Source organism: Scyliorhinus torazame, chromosome 18 (genome assembly GCF_047496885.1).
Source record: "Scyliorhinus torazame isolate Kashiwa2021f chromosome 18, sScyTor2.1, whole genome shotgun sequence".
NCBI lineage: Eukaryota > Metazoa > Chordata > Chondrichthyes > Carcharhiniformes > Scyliorhinidae > Scyliorhinus > Scyliorhinus torazame.
Genome location: NC_092724.1, coordinates 141367555 through 141385914, shown reverse-complemented (window position 1 = coordinate 141385914; position 18360 = coordinate 141367555). Strand labels below are relative to the sequence as shown.

Here is an 18360-nt window from a genome sequence, read left to right as displayed (position 1 = left end):
GATACCTCGAGCAATGACCATTCATCATGCACGAACAGATGGGTTCAATGGAAATAAGTCAGGAGCAGCAGTCATGCCCAATTTTTTTCTCCCTAACCAATTGTAGCGCTCCAGCTATCCTGGTTGGGATAAATGAATCCAGCATAAACCAAGATCAAAATCCAGTCTGTTTAGTTTAGAAATCCAGCACCCTAACATGCTCAGCTAGCATGGATGATATAGAAACATAATGATTTCATATGGACTTCAAACAAATTCTTTGTGCTGCTGCATCCATACAAGTTATTTACTTTTTATTCACTTATGTTGAAGATCAGGTAGCTCAGTGCTGGGTGTTTGACTCAGGCTTAAAAATTAAGTATGAATCGAATAGGGCTCATCTTTCTGATGTGGAAAATCGAGCACCGAGCATGACACTTCACAGGTTTCTTTTTAAATAGATGAGAAATGTCGCCATGGAAGTGGTCACATCAAAAAAAAACTTTTAACCGTGAACAAGTTAGAATTGATGAAGTATTTGTGCCAGCAATGCAGCAAAAAAAATTAATGAGGTAATAATTTGTCCTGTTTGGTGTAACGATGTAAAATTTGCAACCTGGTCCTCCATGTTTAAATGTGTACCTCAGAATTGGAGCATGAGCTGGCTACTAGACTGATTCATGAAGATAATGAAAAAATCTACAATTATGGTTGCATTTGGGGTATATAAGACAAAATCTCTTCATAAACAATGCATTTAATATTAGCAGAACAGACAAGACTTTTGTTTTCAGGATTTATTACATGCAAGGAAAAAAAATAAATCATCCAGTCTAGGATTACTTGCCTAGTTAGAGACTGGTTAACTAACAGGAAGGACAGAGTAGGGATAATAGATCTTTTTTGAGTTGGCAAGTTATAACGAGTGGAATGCCACGGGGATCAGTGCTGGGACCTCAATTATTTACAATCAATGTCTTGGTTGAAGGGACTGAATGTATGGTTGCTAAATTTGCCGATGCCACAAAGATGAGTAGGTTGTAGAGGACGTCAGGAGTTTGCAAAAGGATATAGATAGGAGGTGTGATGGATAAAGAAATGGCAAAGCGAACGTAATGTTGGAAAATGTGAACTTGTCCAGTTAGGCAGAAATAGAAAAGGAACATATTATTTAAATAGAGAGAGAAGGGGCTTTTCACAGTAACTTCATTGAAGCCTACTTGTGACAATAAGCGATTAATTGCATAACCCTGTGGTACAAAGAGATCTGGGTGTCCCAAACATGAATCACAAAAGATTAGTATGCAGGTACAGTATAATAATATAATAACCTTTTATTGTCACAAGTAGGCTTACATTAACACTGCAATGAAAGAAGTTACTGGGAAAAGCCCCTAGTCGCCACATTCCAGCACCTGTTCGGCTACACAGAGCTGGTACGGGAATTGAACCCGCGCGCTGCTGGCCTTGTTCTGCATTACAAACCAGCTGTCTAGCCCACTGAGCTATACCAGGCAAATTAAATGTTGTTGCTTGTTGCAAGGGAAATGAAATACAAAAGTAGGGAGGTTTTACTGTCACTGTACAGGGCCTTGGTGAGACCACTTTTGGAGTAATGTGTACAGTTTTGGTCACCAAAGAATATAATTGCATTAGAAACAGTTCAGAGAAGATTCACTCAACTGATTCCTGGGATGAAGGAGTCATCTTATAAGAAAAAGTTGGACAGGTCAGGCCTGTATCCATTGAAAGTTTAGAAGAATAAGAAGTGATCTAATTGAAGCATGTAAGATCCGGAGGGAACTTGAAAGGGTGGGAGCGGTGAGGATGTTTCCCCTTTTGGCAGAGACTAGAACTAGGGGACACAGTTTAAAAATAAGGGGTCTCCCAGTTAAGATGGTGTTTAGGAGGATTTTGTTCTCGGAGGGGTATTAATCTGTGGAACTCCTTTCTGAGAGAGCAGTGGAAGCAGGCCCATTGAATATTTTTAAGGCCAAGTTAGAAAGGTTATTGATTGACACGGGAGTCACAGGATACTGGGTTAGGCAGGAACCACAATCAGGTCAGCCATGATCTTATAAAATGGCAGAGCAGGCTCAAGGGGTCGATTGGCACACTCCTCTTAATCTTATGTTCATATGTATGTATATGTGAATGCCTTTGCTCAATAACTCACTGAGCACTGCCAAAGTCAGGAACTTAACAAGTGGGACTACAACACAAAGCCATTACATTATTGCGCAATAGTTTTCTATTCCATCCTGCGACCTGCCCACATCCTCTAACAAAATGTGTCGAGTAAAAGGCAGCCACCAGTTCCTGTTCACACGTTTGTCATAGCTGCTGCACACCATTAACAACTGTGTGTTTAAGTACAATTATGCATACGCCCCGAGGTCCATTTTAAAAAGGTAACCAATTACAAAACAGTAACCTGATATACCCAACATTTTGCTTGGGCTTGTAAAACATAATGATCCATTAATTAAATCTATGTGGCAGTGTTGATATAAAGAACATAAGAAATATGAGGCCTTAGAGACAGCTCTGTCATCAGTATGATGCCTGATCAGCTCCTACCTCAACTTAACTTGCCTACACGACCACATATCCTTCTTCCCTTAGTACCTACGAGTCTATCAATCGCGGTTATGAATATGCAGTACAAATTAACTGAGAATTCCATCGCCCTCTGTAGTAGAGAATTACAAAGATTCACCACCCTCTGAGTGAAGAAATCTGCCACCTCAGTCCTAAATGGTCAACCCCTTATCCTGTGACTATGACCCCCTAGCTCAAAGCCATCTGGCCAGGTGAAACAGCCACTTAGTAATAGACATTTTGATTTCTCACTCTGCCCAAAAGATAATTTTGATAATGTAATCGGATCTAAACAAGGTCGGGCAATATGGGGCGCCCTCATGGCGCCGAGGACCCGGGTTCGATCCCAGCCCCTGTGGAGTTTGCACATTCTCCCCATGTCTGCATGGGTCTCACCCCCACAACCCATAAAGATGTGCAGGGTAGGTGAATTGGTCACGCTAAATTGCCCCTTAATTGGAGAAAAAAAAGAATTGGATATTCAAAATTTATTGTAAACAAAAGATCAAAATGAGGTCACCCGACTGTTAAATTAATGCTTTGCTGTATAGCACTGTACTAAAGTTCACAAATCACTTCAAAAATTTAAAAAATATGAGCGGTACGTGGCGCAGTGGTTAGCACTGGGACTGCGGTGCTGATGACCCACGTTCGAAGCCCTGGGTCACTGTCCGTGTGGAGTTTGCACATTCTCACAGTGTCTGCGTGGGTTTCACCCCCACAGCTCAAAGATGTGCAGGTTAGGTAGATTGGCCACGCTAAATTGCCCCTTAATTGGAGAAAAAAAAATTGGGTACTCTAAATTTATAAAAAAATTAAAAATAAATTAAAAAATAGCTTCTCAGCAAACTTTAAGGAAACAAAAGCTATGGCTCTGTAACCATGGCAAGTTCAGAATTCCAAAGAAAATGGATACTGGTCCAAACTATGAAGGTCAGACTGCTGAAGAAACATTCAATTTTAACTTTGCAAAGAATATGCTGTTATTCAAAACTGTACCATATCTGTGTCAGTGAACGGCTCTATTTGTTTAAGCTTTTGTTTTAGAAGCAAATGCAAGACAAACGTTGTTCTGAACATGAATCCCATTCACATGCAAATACACGCAGAACTTTTAACAAGAGATTTATTGACAGCAGCTTCCTGCGGAGTACGGGCAGAGCCAACATAACACATTTTTAACTGACATAACCGAGCATACAATTAATTAAACATTTATCTGGAGGCAGAAATTTCCGCTTTTATGAACCAATGTTCTTCATATCTAATAAACGCACTCAATTATAGAAGCAGTGCTGGAACCATCTCAATGGAATCAAGAATCAACAAACCTTCACTGAACAAAAGTGATAGATCTGCGTATTTGGAATTCATCCCATGTTATATTGTGGAATAATTTCCACTTGAAGTGATTCCGTATTTAAAGCAGCAACATGTGGTCTATATTTTAGTTTGCACAGAAGGGTGGATCCAGAGAGCAAAATATGTAAACCAGGTGCAAAATTTGGCCATACACATTTTGCTCAAGTCATGAATGTGACTTGTCGACATTTAATAATGCAAAAATTGACAGTTGCAGTTTATGACTTCACTTTTCTAGGTGTAGACTTTCACTGATGTTGAGCAACATTTGCACGGCCAATGTGGAAAATTACACTGTGAAGCAGCAAGGAAACAAATTATCCCTGATTGCATCCACATTTTCATTTTACATATTTTTGAATTGGGACTACATAGAACGTGACAAAGAAATCAGGTTAATTTTTCTAATCAAGTATAACAGAATTACATGCTACAATGGCACTAATAAGTTGGCCCGGGGGTGGGGGGGGGGGGGGGGGAGGAGGGGGGGGGGGGGGGGGGGTGGACGGACTCTGGGAGAAATCGGTCATAAAACAGTAACTATATAAAAATCTAAAACTACATTTTTACAACTCGCTGCCCAAGGGCTCTGAGAACAATGATCATCACTTGTGCTGCAGCCTAAGTCAATGTACAGTTTAGAATCAAAATGTGCAATTTTACCAAGTTAACACCTTGAATTGCATCAATGACTTGATGCCTATTATTTCCTCTCCATGGCATTAACTTGTATTGGCAACAAATGTTACATGAAACATAAGATTTGATTCCAAGTTGAACCAGTGCAGCAATTGCGCAACTGACTTCAGTGTTCAGCACTAGAGAAGTGTTAGAAAAATAGAAAATAAGCCAGGTCTCCTGTTTCTGATTGTAATTCTGTGGCCGCACTAAAGAGGGTACAGGAGCGATTTATAAAGATGCTGCGAGGAATTGAGAACTTCAGCTAGAAGGTTGGATAGGTTGGGGATTATTTTCTTTGGAATAAAGGAGGCTAAACAGAGATTTAATTGGATGTATAAAACGATAAGGAGCCTAGACAGAATGGACAAGAAGAAACTATTTACATTTGAAGAAATGTCAATAATCAGGGGACAAATTTAAAGTAACTGGCAGAAGAATTCGCAGGGAATGGAGATTTTTTTTCAGCCAGCGGGTGGAGGTCTGGAATTTATTCACTGCCTGAAAAGCATGGTCGAGGCAGAAACTCGGACCATGTTTAAAACTCTTGGGATGTACACATCAAGTACTGTAGTGTACAAGATTACGGACCAAGAACTGAAAAGTGCGATTAGGCTGTATAGCTTGCTCTCAGCTGGCACAAACGCAATGTGCTGACTGGCTTCCCTATGCGCCATTAATTTTCTATTTCTAATTGTACCGGTGAACATTGGGTGAATACCATTCTTATCACTGCCCAGTGACCAACAACTTTCATTTTTATAGAGCCTTAAACCCATGTAAAATACCCAATGGGTTCCACAGGTGCTTTATCAAACAAATAATGAATGATCCCAAGTCACAAAAGGAGTTATTAAAGCCTCGGTCAAAAAATAGGTTTTGAGTTAACTGCAGGCAACTGTATGTGGGCAAAGAGGATGGCCATGTCCTTCCCTCCAATGCTAGATATTTACCTATGAATACATTTTGTAACAAAAAAGTAAGAAGTCTTACAACACCAGGTTAAAGTCCAACAGGTTTGTTTCGAATCACTAGCTTTCGGAGCGCAGCTCCTTCCTCAGGTGAATCAAATAAAGTGGTATAGGTTTTATATTATAATTTGACTTTACTCACTCGCAGCTTTTTTTTTTATAAATATTTTATTGAAAATTTTTGGTCAACCAACACAGTACATTGTGCATCCTTTACACAATATTATAACAACACAAATTAACAATGACCTATTTTATAAACAAAAAATGAATAAATAATAAATAACAAAAATGAAAACTAACCCTAATTGGCAACTGCCTTATCACAGGTAACACTCTCCAAAAATATAATTTAACAGTCCAATATATAATTATCTGTCGCAACGACCTATACATATTATACAGTATATATTAACAACCCTGAGAGTCCTTCTGGTTCCTCCTCCCCCCCCCCCCCCCTCCCCCCCGATCCTGGGCTGCTGCTGCTGCCTTCTTTTTTCCATTCCATCTATCTTTCTGTGAGGTATTCGACGAACGGTTGCCACCGCCTGGTGAACCCTTGAGCCGACCCCCTTAGAACAAACTTAATCCGCTCTAGCTTTATAAACCCTGCCATGTCATTTATCCAGGTCTCCACCCCCGGGGGCTTGGCTTCTTTCCACATTAACAATATCCTGCGCCGGGCTACTAGGGACGCAAAGGCCAAAACATCGGCCTCTCTCGCCTCCTGCACTCCCGGCTCTTGTGCAACCCAAAATATAGCCAACCCCCAGCTTGGTTCGACCCGGACCCCCACTACTTTTGAAAGCACCTTTGTCACCCCCATCCAAAACCCCTGTAGTGCCGGGCATGACCAAAACATATGGGTATGATTCGCTGGGCTTCTCGAGCACCTCGCACACCTATCCTCCACCCCAAAAAATTTACTGAGCCGTGCTCCAGTCATATGCGCCCTGTGTAATACCTTAAACTGAATCAGGCTTAGCCTGGCACACGAGGACGACGAGTTTACCCTGCTCAGGGCATCTGCCCACAGCCCCTCCTCGATCTCCTCCCCCAGCTCTTCTTCCCATTTCCCTTTTAGTTCATCTACCATAGTCTCCCCTTCGTCCCTCATTACCCTATATATATCTGACACCTTACCATCCCCCACCCATGTCTTTGAGATCACTCTGTCCTGCACCTCTTGCGTCGGGAGCTGCGGGAATTCCCTCACCTGTTGCCTCGCAAAAGCCCTCAGTTGCATATACCTGAATGCATTCCCTTGGGGCAACCCATATTTCTCGGTCAGCGCTCCCAGGCTCGCGAACTTCCCATCCACAAACAGATCTTTCAGTTGCGTTATTCCTGCTCTTTGCCACATTCCATATCCCCCATCCATTCCCCCCGGGGCAAGCCTATGGTTGTTTCTTATCGGGGACCCCCCCCAAGGCTCCGGTCTTTCCCCTATGCCGTCTCCACTGTCCCCAAATCTTCAGTGTAGCCACCACCACCGGGCTTGTGGTGTAGTTCCTCGGTGAGAACGGCAATGGGGCTGTCACCATAGCCTGTAGGCTAGTCCCCCTACAGGACACCCTCTCTAATCTCTTCCACGCCGCTCCCTCCTCCTCTCCCATCCACTTACTCACCATTGAAATATTAGCGGCCCAATAATACTCACTTAGGCTCGGTAGTGCCAGCCCCCCCCTATCCCTGCTACGCTGTAAGAATTCCTTCCTCACTCTCGGGGTCTTCCCGGCCCACACAAAACCCATGATGCTCTTTTCAATCCTTTTTAAAAAAGCCTTCGTGATCACCACCGGGAGGCACTGAAACACAAAGAGGAATCTCGGGAGGACCACCATCTTAACCGCCTGCACCCTCCCTGCCAGTGACAGGGATACCATATCCCATCTCTTGAAATCCTCCTCCAATTGTTCCACCAACCGCGTTAAATTTAACCTGTGCAATGTGCCCCAATTCTTGGCTATCTGGATCCCCAGGTAACGAAAGTCCCTTGTTACCTTCCTCAACGGTAGGTCCTCTATTTCTCTACTCTGCTCCCCTGGATGCACCACAAACAGCTCACTCTTCCCCATGTTCAATTTATACCCTGAAAAATCCCCAAACTCCCCAAGTATCCGCATTATTTCTGGCATCCCCTCCGCCGGGTCTGCCACGTATAGTAGCAAATCGTCCGCATACAAAGATACCCGGTGTCCTTCTCCTCCTCTAAGTACTCCCCTCCACTTCTTGGAACCCCTCAACGCTATCGCCAGGGGCTCAATCGCCAGTGCAAACAATAATGGGGACAGAGGGCATCCCTGCCTTGTCCCTCTATGGAGCCGAAAATATGCAGATCCCCGTCCATTCGTGACCACGCTCGCCATCGGGGCCCTATACAACAGCTGCACCCATCTAACATACCCCTCTCCAAAACCAAATCTCCTCAACACCTCCCACAAATAATCCCACTCCACTCTATCAAATGCTTTCTCGGCATCCATCGCCACTACTATCTCCGTTTCCCCCTCTGGTGGGGCCATCATCATTACCCCTAACAGCCTCCGTATATTCGTGTTCAGCTGTCTCCCCTTCACAAACCCAGTTTGGTCCTCGTGGACCACCCCCGGGACACATTCCTCTATTCTCATTGCCATTACCTTGGCCAGGATCTTGGCATCTACATTTAGGAGGGAAATAGGTCTATAGGACCCGCATTGTAGCTGGTCCTTTTCCTTCTTTAAGAGAAGCGATATCGTTGCTTCAGACATAGTCGGGGGCAGTTGTCCCCTTTCCTTTGCCTCATTAAAGGTCCTCGTCAATACCGGGGCGAGCAAGTCCACATATTTTCTATAGAATTCGACTGGGAATCCATCCGGTCCCGGGGCCTTTCCCGCCTGCATGCTCCTAATTCCTTTCACCACTTCTTCTACCTCGATCTGTGCTCCCAGTCCCACCCTTTCCTGCTCTTCCACCTTGGGAAATTCCAGCCGATCCAAGAAGCCCATCATTCTCTCCCTCCCATCCGGGGGTTGAGCTTCATATAATTTTTTATAAAATGTCTTGAACACTCCATTCACTCTCTCCGCTCCCCGCTCCATCTCTCCTTCCTCATCCCTCACTCCCCCTATTTCCCTCGCTGCTCCCCTTTTCCTCAATTGGTGTGCCAGCAACCTGCTCGCCTTCTCCCCATATTCGTACTGTACACCCTGTGCCTTCCTCCATTGTGCCTCTGCAGTGCCCGTAGTCAGCAAGTCAAATTCTACATGTAGCCTTTGCCTTTCCCTGTACAGTCCCTCCTCCGGTGCTTCCGCATATTGTCTGTCCACCCTCAAAAGTTCTTGCAGCAACCGCTCCCGTTCCTTACTCTCCTGCTTCCCTTTATGTGCCCTTATTGATATCAGCTCCCCTCTAACCACCGCCTTCAACGCCTCCCAGACCACTCCCACCTGGACCTCCCCATTATCATTGAGTTCCAAGTACTTTTCAATGCACCCCCTCACCCTTAGACACACCCCCTCATCTGCCATTAGTCCCATGTCCATTCTCCAGGGTGGGCACCCTCCTGTTTCCTCCCCTATCTCCAAGTCTACCCAGTGTGGAGCGTGATCAGAAATGGCTATAGCCGTATACTCCGTTCCCCTCACCTTCGGGATCAACACCCTACCCAGCACAAAAAAGTCTATTCGCGAGTAGACTTTATGGACATAGGAGAAAAACGAGAACTCCTTACTCCTAGGTCTGCTAAATCTCCACGGGTCTACACCTCCCATCTGCTCCATAAAATCTTTAAGTACCTTGGCTGCTGCCGGCCTCCTTCCAGTCCTGGACTTCGACCTATCCAGCCCTGGTTCCAACACCGTATTAAAATCTCCCCCCATAATCAGCTTTCCCATCTCTAGGTCCGGAATGCGTCCTAGCATCCGCCTCATAAAATTGGCATCATCCCAGTTCGGGGCATATACGTTTACCAAAACCACCGTCTCCTCCTGTAGTTTGCCACTCACCATCACGTATCTGCCCCCGTTATCCGCCGCTATAGTCTTTGCCTCGAACATTACCCGTTTCCCCACCAATATAGCCACCCCCCTGTTTTTCGCATCTAGCCCCGAATGGAACACCTGCCCCACCCATCCTTTGCGTAGCCTAACCTGGTCTATCAGTTTCAGGTGCGTTTCCTGTAACATAACCACATCTGCCTTAAGTTTCTTAAGGTGTGCGAGTACCCGTGCCCTCTTTATCGGCCCGTTCAGCCCTCTCACGTTCCACGTGATCAGCCGGGTTGGGGGGCTTCCTACCCCCCCCCCCCCCCCCCCTTGTCGATTAGCCATCCCCTTTTTCCAGCTCCTCACCCGGTTCCCACGCAGTTGTATCTCCCCCAGGCGGTGCCCCCCCCGCCCATCCCCTCCCATACCAGCTCCCTCCTCTCCCCAGCAGCAGCAACCCAGTAATTCCCCCCTCCCACCCCCCCTGCTAGATCCCCCGCTAGCGTAATTACTCCCCCCATGTTGCTCCCAGAAGTCAGCAAACTCTGGCCGACCTCAGCTCCCCCCCGTGACCTCGGCTCGCACCGTGCGACGCCCCCTCCTTCCTGCTTCTCTATTCCCGCCATGATTATCATAGCGCGGGAACCAAGCCCGCGCTTCTCCCTTGGCCCCGCCCCCAATGGCCAACGCCCCATCTCCTCCACCTCCCCTCCTCCCCCCATCACCACCTGTGGAAGAGAGAAAAGTTACCACATCGCAGGGTTAGTACATAAAACTCCTCTTTCCCCCCTTTTTAACCCCCCTCTTTGCCCCCCACATTCGCCCCACCACTTTGTTCAAACGTTCTTTTTAATAACCCGCTCATTCCAGTTTTTCTTCCACAATAAAAGTCCACGCTTCATCCGCCGTCTCAAAGTAGTGGTGCCTCCCTCGATATGTGACCCACAGTCTTGCCGGTTGCAGCATTCCAAATTTTATCTTCCTTTTATGAAGCACCGCCTTGGCCCGATTAAAGCTCGCCCTCCTTCTCGCCACCTCCGCACTCCAGTCTTGATAAACGCGGATCACCGCGTTCTCCCATTTACTGCTCCGAGTTTTCTTTGCCCATCTAAGGACCATTTCTCTATCCTTAAAACGGAGGAATCTCACCACTATGGCTCTGGGAATTTCTCCTGCTCTCGGTCCTCGCGCCATCACTCGGTATGCTCCCTCCACCTCCAACGGACCCGCCGGGGCCTCCGCTCCCATTAACGAGTGCAGCATCGTGCTCACATATGCCCCGACGTCCGCTCCCTCCGCACCTTCAGGAAGACCAAGAATCCTCAGGTTGTTCCTCCTTGCGTTGTTCTCCAGTGCCTCCAACCTTTCCACACATCGTTTCTGATGTGCCTCATGCGTCTCCGTCTTCACCACCAGGCCCTGTATGTCGTCCTCATTCTCGGCTGCCTTTGCCTTCACGACCCGAAGCTCCCGCTCCTGGGTCTTTTGTTCCTCCTTTAGCCCTTCGATCGCCTGTAGTATCGGGGCCAACAGCTCTTTCTTCATTTCCTTTTTGAGCTCTTCCACACAGCATTTCAAGAACTCTTGTTGTTCAGGGCCCCATGTTAAACTGCCACCTTCCGACGCCATCTTGGTTTTTGCTTGCCTTCCTTGCCGCTGTTCTAAAGGATCCACTGCAATCCGGCCACTTTCTCCTCCTTTTTTCATCCGTATCCAGGGGGGATTCCCTTCTGGTTTACCGCACAGTGTTTTTAGCCGTCAAAATTGCCGTTGGGGCTCCTATCAAGAGCCCAAAAGTCCGTTTCACCGGGAGCTGCCGAAACGTGCGACTCAGCTGGTCATCGCCGCACCCGGAAGTCCCTCACTAGCAGCTTTAATATTGGAACCAGATATTACTTGGTTTACAACACTAAAATTGTGCTCTTATCTCTGATGAGTCTAGGAACTTTCATGTGGAGGCTAGGTGATGTAGTTGCAGAAGGACAGAAATCTGGAATGAAGCTGGGGAGGGGGTTGCACAATGATTCTCCGATGTTTTTATAATTTTTTCTACTGTTTTCCACATGTTTCCTACTCCCATTTCTGCACTGCCTTTCTTGACCATTTTGGCTGAGATTCAGCACACATTCTTTTTGTGTATTTTTTCTTTCAGTGGACTTAAGATGCCAGGCACTAAGAAACATAGTAAGGGAGTAGTCACTTGATTGGAATTGACAAAAATACTCACTGAATATTTGTGGTTTACCTGGAGGTACAAAGTCAGCTATGATCACACACAGTCACCCCATCTGAGATTTGGGAACTTTTCATTTATAATTCACACGGTCAGAATGTGAATGAGCAAAATTTCAATCGTAATGACAAGTACTTACTCAGGCCCCTTCACTCCCAATTCTTCTCCTTAACTGGCCAGACTGTTGAGCCCTGGCAATGTGCTTTGTGAAACATACTTTGGTAAAATACTTCACTTACTGAAACGTAATATTTCCCTTCCTCCTCAAGAATACACCTTGAATCAACAGTATAGGGGAGTTACTTCACATCCCAGATCGTTTTTGTTTGGGAGCCCACCACAGGTAGTTTTACATCTTTTTCTATAGCTCGAAACTTTGAAATAATTATACTGGACAAATTAGTTTAAAATATTTCTCTTTACGTTTTCCATTAATCTGTAAGCATGAGAAATTCACAACTGTTAGTTAACACACGCAGCTTTTAAAACATCTAACGATTAATCAGAATTGTTATACTGTAATTCACAGCCACCAATGATAGTCCAAAACATTTCCCACTAACAGGAAGAGGTTTTTGGCATGATATTTTATTTTACATTTTCAAAGTTTGCCGTGAAAATTTGAATCCCAAAAGATCTCAAAATGCCTTTAAGGAAATGGTTTGAAATTCAATTGAAAACTGTTTATGTGCTGGCTGGGATCTCACAATAGAAATTTTTAACTGAAAATTTGGTATCGTTGAAAATTTGGTCTCTTTAATTTTGTTTAAATAGTGAGCCCTCAGGCAACATTACTGCTAACGGATCCAAATAAAAACATGAACTTCACAATATTCATTTAAAATATCTGACTTACCCTAAGATATAGGCAATTTATTGTCGCCACACTGGCTGACAGCAGTAAATGCTGTTTTCCTAATCATGTCAGCATTACAGAGATACTACACCGATTGCCCTTTATACAAAAATAATCTAAACCAAAAACAAAGACCCCCCCCAAAATTATTAATTTGGAAAATGATTTCCTTATTTATCTAAAGGTTTAACTGAATTTCAAAATATCAATCTAATTTTTCTATATTTCTATTTGCAACCATTAAGATTAAATTATTAACCCCATACTATAAGCCTTCATTCTCTCTAATTAAATGTATAATGAGTTATTATTGCTAGTCATAGAATCATAAGAATCTTTAATGTGGAGGAGTCAGCCATTTGACCCGTCGATCGTGCGCCAACCCTCTAAAAGAGCATCCTACCTAGGACCACTCCTCCGCTCTATCCCTGTAATCCTGGACACTAAGGGACAATTTTAGCATGGCCAATCCACCTAACCTGCTCATCTTTGGATGGAAACCGGAGTACGTGGAGGAAACTCAGCAGATACAGGGAGAACATGCAAACTCCACAAAGTCACCCAAGGCTGTAATTGAATATTGGTCTCTGTCGCTGTGAGGCTACAATGCTAACCACTGTGCCATGGTGTCACACAGTCAGAATCTGAAGAACAATGAAATGAAGGCTTTACTCAGCCATGTCAAATGTACCCCAGCAAATTGCATCCTTAAGATCATGGACTGTACATTAAGTGATAAGTTACTTACCGGATCTCCTAATCTTTCCAAATTGTCCAGGAAATATTTCACAGATTCTCCCTGGAAAAAAAGGGAAAATGCCAATTAGTACACCATCAGGTGATGCGTCTTTAAACTTGGATAGGTAAGCTATCTATACAGATAGTGCTAACTATTTTGATACTTATTGTTCACATGTTCAGAAACATAAATACAAAACAGCTCAACAGTGTTCAAATTGTGCACCATTCTTTTGCGAATTAAAATTTGAGCAATTAAAGAATATGTGTACAGTCTTGCACTCTTTCTTGGAACATTTCATTACAAGCGTGTCCTAGGTGCAGCCTGCAGGCTGGATGTGGCAAGCAAGGCAATATTTAATTCAACTTCTTTCTGAATTTCAGTTCATTGTTGTGCCAAACATTATTCTGAAACTTGCTCGTAAGCCCCATGAGATAAAATATGCAAATCTGCCACCACCATGCAAAATGGTTGGGCGAGCCCGTCTCACTACAAGGTCCTATATAATTATACGTTGATGCATCTTGCCTACACTCAAATACAGTCATATTTTGAGCACAATCTTTGCAGCATACTCAAATGCTTTGCTTAAGAAATTTTATTTTAATTGATAAGAATATATGAGCAAAAGACTGAGTCAAACATTCTGAAGCAAAAAAATTACATATGCTTATATATAACAATAACGTATACACAAAATTACACGGTCACGTGAGATGGGAAAAAAATTGCAATCTTCGGGACACAATGAAAAATTGTATTCGCCATCAAAACCAATTGCCAATTGTTTTTAGGTTAGTACACTAGATACTTGCTTGGTTTAATCCCCCAGTCGTGGACCTCAGTTGGGGAAACTCGGAGTACCTGGAGGAAACTCAAGCAGATACAGGGAGAACATGCAAACTCCACAAAGTCACCCAAGGCTGTAATTGAACCTTGGTCTCTGTCGTTGTGAGGCTACAATGCTAACCACTGTTTGAAAATCACTGCAAAAGCCTCTGGTTGACTTTCCAAATTTTACTTCAATTGCTCAGTGCAAGGATTATAAAAGCTTGCACCTGGTGGAATCCTTTCCAGACAACTTGTCTACCAAACTGAGGTTCTTTTGATTGTAATAACCATGGCTGTTAACCCAACACTACAAAACACATTGAAAATTTAGCACAGGACACATTTGCCACCTTGATCATTAAAATTCAATGAAAAGGTTGAAGCATATCAGAAGGCGCAACTGCTCCCGACTAAGGTACAGCTAACATTTTAAGTCAATGGCTTTTTTTTGTCAGAATTTGATTTCCTTTTCCATCCACTGATGCTGTTTGACCTGTGGAGTATTTCCAGTAGTTCTCTTTTTTATTTCAATTTCCAGCACATGTAGTATGTTATGCTTCTAATACAAGTAAAATAAGACTTACTGCTGGACAATTTTTGTCAGTCATTTGGAGGCACTGCTACATGTTAATTTTTCAAATTTACTCCTACGGTTCAAACATATAGTTAATGTTTGTTACAGGAAATGCTGCTGAGATTGGTATTCCAAAAACTAGTTTTCAATGCAGCATTCAAAAGTTTACAACGTAACTTGCATTTTGATGTACTATATTTGAATAGGATATTAATGAGAAAATTAATACTTATAGAATAAAGTTGGAGGTTATTGTGGATTTTGCACATAGCAATCTGTTGACAGTATATAGAGAGAAAATAATTAACAAGAATTGAATTATATTGCTCAACAGAGCATATATCACTCATTTCTAAACCTTATTCTGGTATATGGTACTCTCAGTCCATGTTAGAAAGGTATAAATTAAGGCAGTTCAGAATTCCTTGGAGAAAAGAAAGTAATGTTTTAATTTGCAAAACCTTTGAAATGTTCATCTAGTGATCCCATAGCTTGTAAACTCATCCCAAAGCCGCCAAGACTCAATCCCCACTCCAGGTACATGAGCCCAAAATCTACACTGATACTGATAATACGGCAATACTGAGGGAGCGCTGCAATCATAATAATTATTAAATTAATGGTCTGTCTGTCCTGTCAGGTGGACTTAAAAGATTCAAGGCACTATTTTGAAGATCAGCCGGGCACATATCCCTCAACCAATACCACTAAAACAGATTACCAGATCATTATCGCACTACAGTTTTTATGACCACTGAACTTTATAAGATGGTTATGTTTTAAGCTGTCTCCTTTAATTCAAGGTAAAGAAGTTGTTTGGACAGAGGGATGCGACCTTGGTGAGACCATTCCTGGAGCAGGGTGCAATTTTGGTCTCATTATTTGCAACACAGAGGGAGTTCAGCAAAGATTTATCAGACTGATTTCTTGGATGGCAGGATTGTCATTTGTAGAGACATTGGGTCGTCTGTGCATTTATTCACTGAAATTTAAAAGAATGAGAGGGGATCTAATTGAAGCATACAAGGTTCTGACAGGGTTGGACGCAGGGATGTTGTTTCCTCTGCTTGGGGTTCTAGAATAAGGGGGGAGGTCACAATCTGAGGATACAAGGTAGGCCAGTGAATTGAGGAGCAACTTCTTCACAGAAGGTGGTGAACCCGTGGAATTCCCTACTACCGCAGGGTGGAGGCCAAACCACTGAACATTTAAGAGAGAAATAGATTTTTAGAATCTAATGGTGTCAAGGGATATGAGGAGAGCAGGTACGCATGATGTGGAAATAAAGATCAGCCATGATCATGATGAATGGCAGAGCAGGCTAGAAGGGCCAAACACCCAACTTGTGCTCCTATTTTCTATGGCCTCCTATGTATTCTGCCCAGAGACAAGTCCATGTGACCTGCTTACCACAGGGGCAGCTCAAAGCTTATTGAAAGTAACGTGCAAGTTTTAATGCCTGCACACCAAACGGAAGAGGCAGATGGGTTTACTGCGTACAGACCCACAGAGTCTGAAGCATCAGTCAGACAGAGAATTAAAAAAGATCCAGAGGATCTCAGCTCCTTGGTGTAGGTCATAAGAGCTCATTTTAGGTGCGCGGGAAGCGCAGCAAATCATGTCCATATGTTTTGGGCATGCCTGAAGCTTAGAGGGTTTTGGCAGGGTTTCGCTAAGGCAGTGTCCACGGTACTCAAAACACGGTTGGTGCCGAGTCCGGAGGTGGCAATCTTTGGAGTGTCGGCAGAGCCAGGAGTTCAGGGGGCGAAAGAGGCCTTTGCCTCCCTGGTAGCCCGGAGACGGATCTTATTAATGTGGAGGGACTCAAAGCCCCTGAGTGTAGAGACCTGGGTTAGTGACATGGCTGGGTTTCTTAGTCTCAAGAAAATAAAGTTTGCCTTAAGAGGGTCAATGGTCGGGTTCACCCGGAGGTGGCAGCCGTTCGTCGACTTTCTCGGGTAAAATTAAAATTTCAGCAGAAGCAGAATTCCAGGGGGTGGTGGGGTGGAGAAGAGGGTCGGATTGTTGTTTAATGGTTGGGGTGTGTGAAGATTGTGATGGGGTGGAAATGTTTATTTGTAACATGTTTTTGTCACTGTTACTGTTATTCTTATAAAAACGTGCAAATACCCTAATAAAAATATATTTTTTTAAATGAAAGCTCATTTTGAAGAATTGCGGGGGTACATATGAGAGTGGTGGAGGCACATAGAAGGTTCCTCCACTTGAGAGGGCACAATCCCTGGTGAGGGCCTACATTCGTGATGTTGAAATTCCATTGCATGGTGTGTCATTCATCCGGTCTGGTTTTGGAGATGGAAGCTGGGCGAAGCGAGTCCTGTTCGTGGTGAGAAGTGAATGATGAGCTCCCGACCGAGTTCGAAAATTGACCGTCATGCTTTAAGTAATCCTGATCTAGTGTTGACTCGTCAGATCTGGTGGAACACAACATATTCTGTCTTCGAGGCCGGTGGGCAGTCTGGCCCACCGATCATTGGTCCTTTGTTGTCCTGTTTTTGATGCAGATCGTTAGGGGTTGGGATTGGCTGAGCCTGCCAGGTTGCTCTCCCCTGCTGGGGCCTAGGTTGTGGACCGCCTGGGTCTTGGAGAGACGGCATGGCAAATGATGGTGTCTCGTGCTTCGAAAGTTTGAATCCTTGAGAGATCCTGGAGAGTGCTTGTTGATCCCATCCTATCATTCATCTTCTTGTGCAATATGGAAGATGTCTTTATTCTGTAAATTGTTTTGCAGTTCTTCTGTAATCCTGATCATTGCTCACTGTTGATCATGGCGTCCTTGCTTAGATCGAGGGGATTCTATGACGCTGATCGGGACATGGGAAACTCATCATGATTTCTCGCATAGTTTTTGTGGTGGGGGGGCATTGTTTTGGCCTATTTTTATTATCCTGTCTATATCTCGGTCTCTGATGGGGCTATAGGTGAACCTAATGCTGTCTAATGATTGTATCAAGCCAAATGTGATGTAATTCTCCTGTTCCATTCTGTGCTCATGTATATTACGTTGTTTTTCCTCCTTCCTACTTATGGGGATGTATTATTTTGTAACTTTGTTGCATAATTCTTCAAAATGCTACATCTTAATAAATTTACTTTTAAAAAAAAAAAGATCAAAAGCAGGTGCTGTGCCACGTGGAAGAAAACAAGCAGGGTGCTGGCAGGACATGTCGCTGTTCAGAGCTGAAGACATACGAGGATCAAGGAGTTGTGCAAGAGTGTCTTGCTACTGGAAGTCCTTTTGATTATCGAGTCATAGAATCTACAGTGCGGAAGGAAGTCATTCAGCCCATCGAGTCTACACCTGCTCTTGGAAAGAGCACTCTACTTAAACCCACATCTCCAATCTATCCCCATAACCCAGTAACCCCACCTAACCTTTTGGACATGAAGGGGCAATTTATCCCAGCCAAAACACCTAACCTGCACATCATTGGACTGTGGGAGGAAACCCATGAAGACACAGGGAGAAAATGCAAACTCCACACAGTCACCCGAGGCCAGAATTGAACCCGGATCCCTGGAGGTGTGAAGCAGCAGTGCGAACCAC

General features: G+C 44.0%; 1 protein-coding gene across 1 annotated transcript in view; it reads right to left on the bottom strand.

Moving 5' to 3' along the window:
• Window positions 1–18360, bottom strand: part of LOC140395566 (guanine nucleotide-binding protein subunit alpha-13) — a 79628-nt gene that overhangs the window by 17717 nt on the left and 43551 nt on the right. The window contains exon 2 of the mRNA XM_072483501.1: window positions 13397–13447. Coding sequence (XP_072339602.1) covers window positions 13397–13447 — 51 coding nt within the window. The remainder of the gene's footprint in view (window positions 1–13396; window positions 13448–18360) is intronic.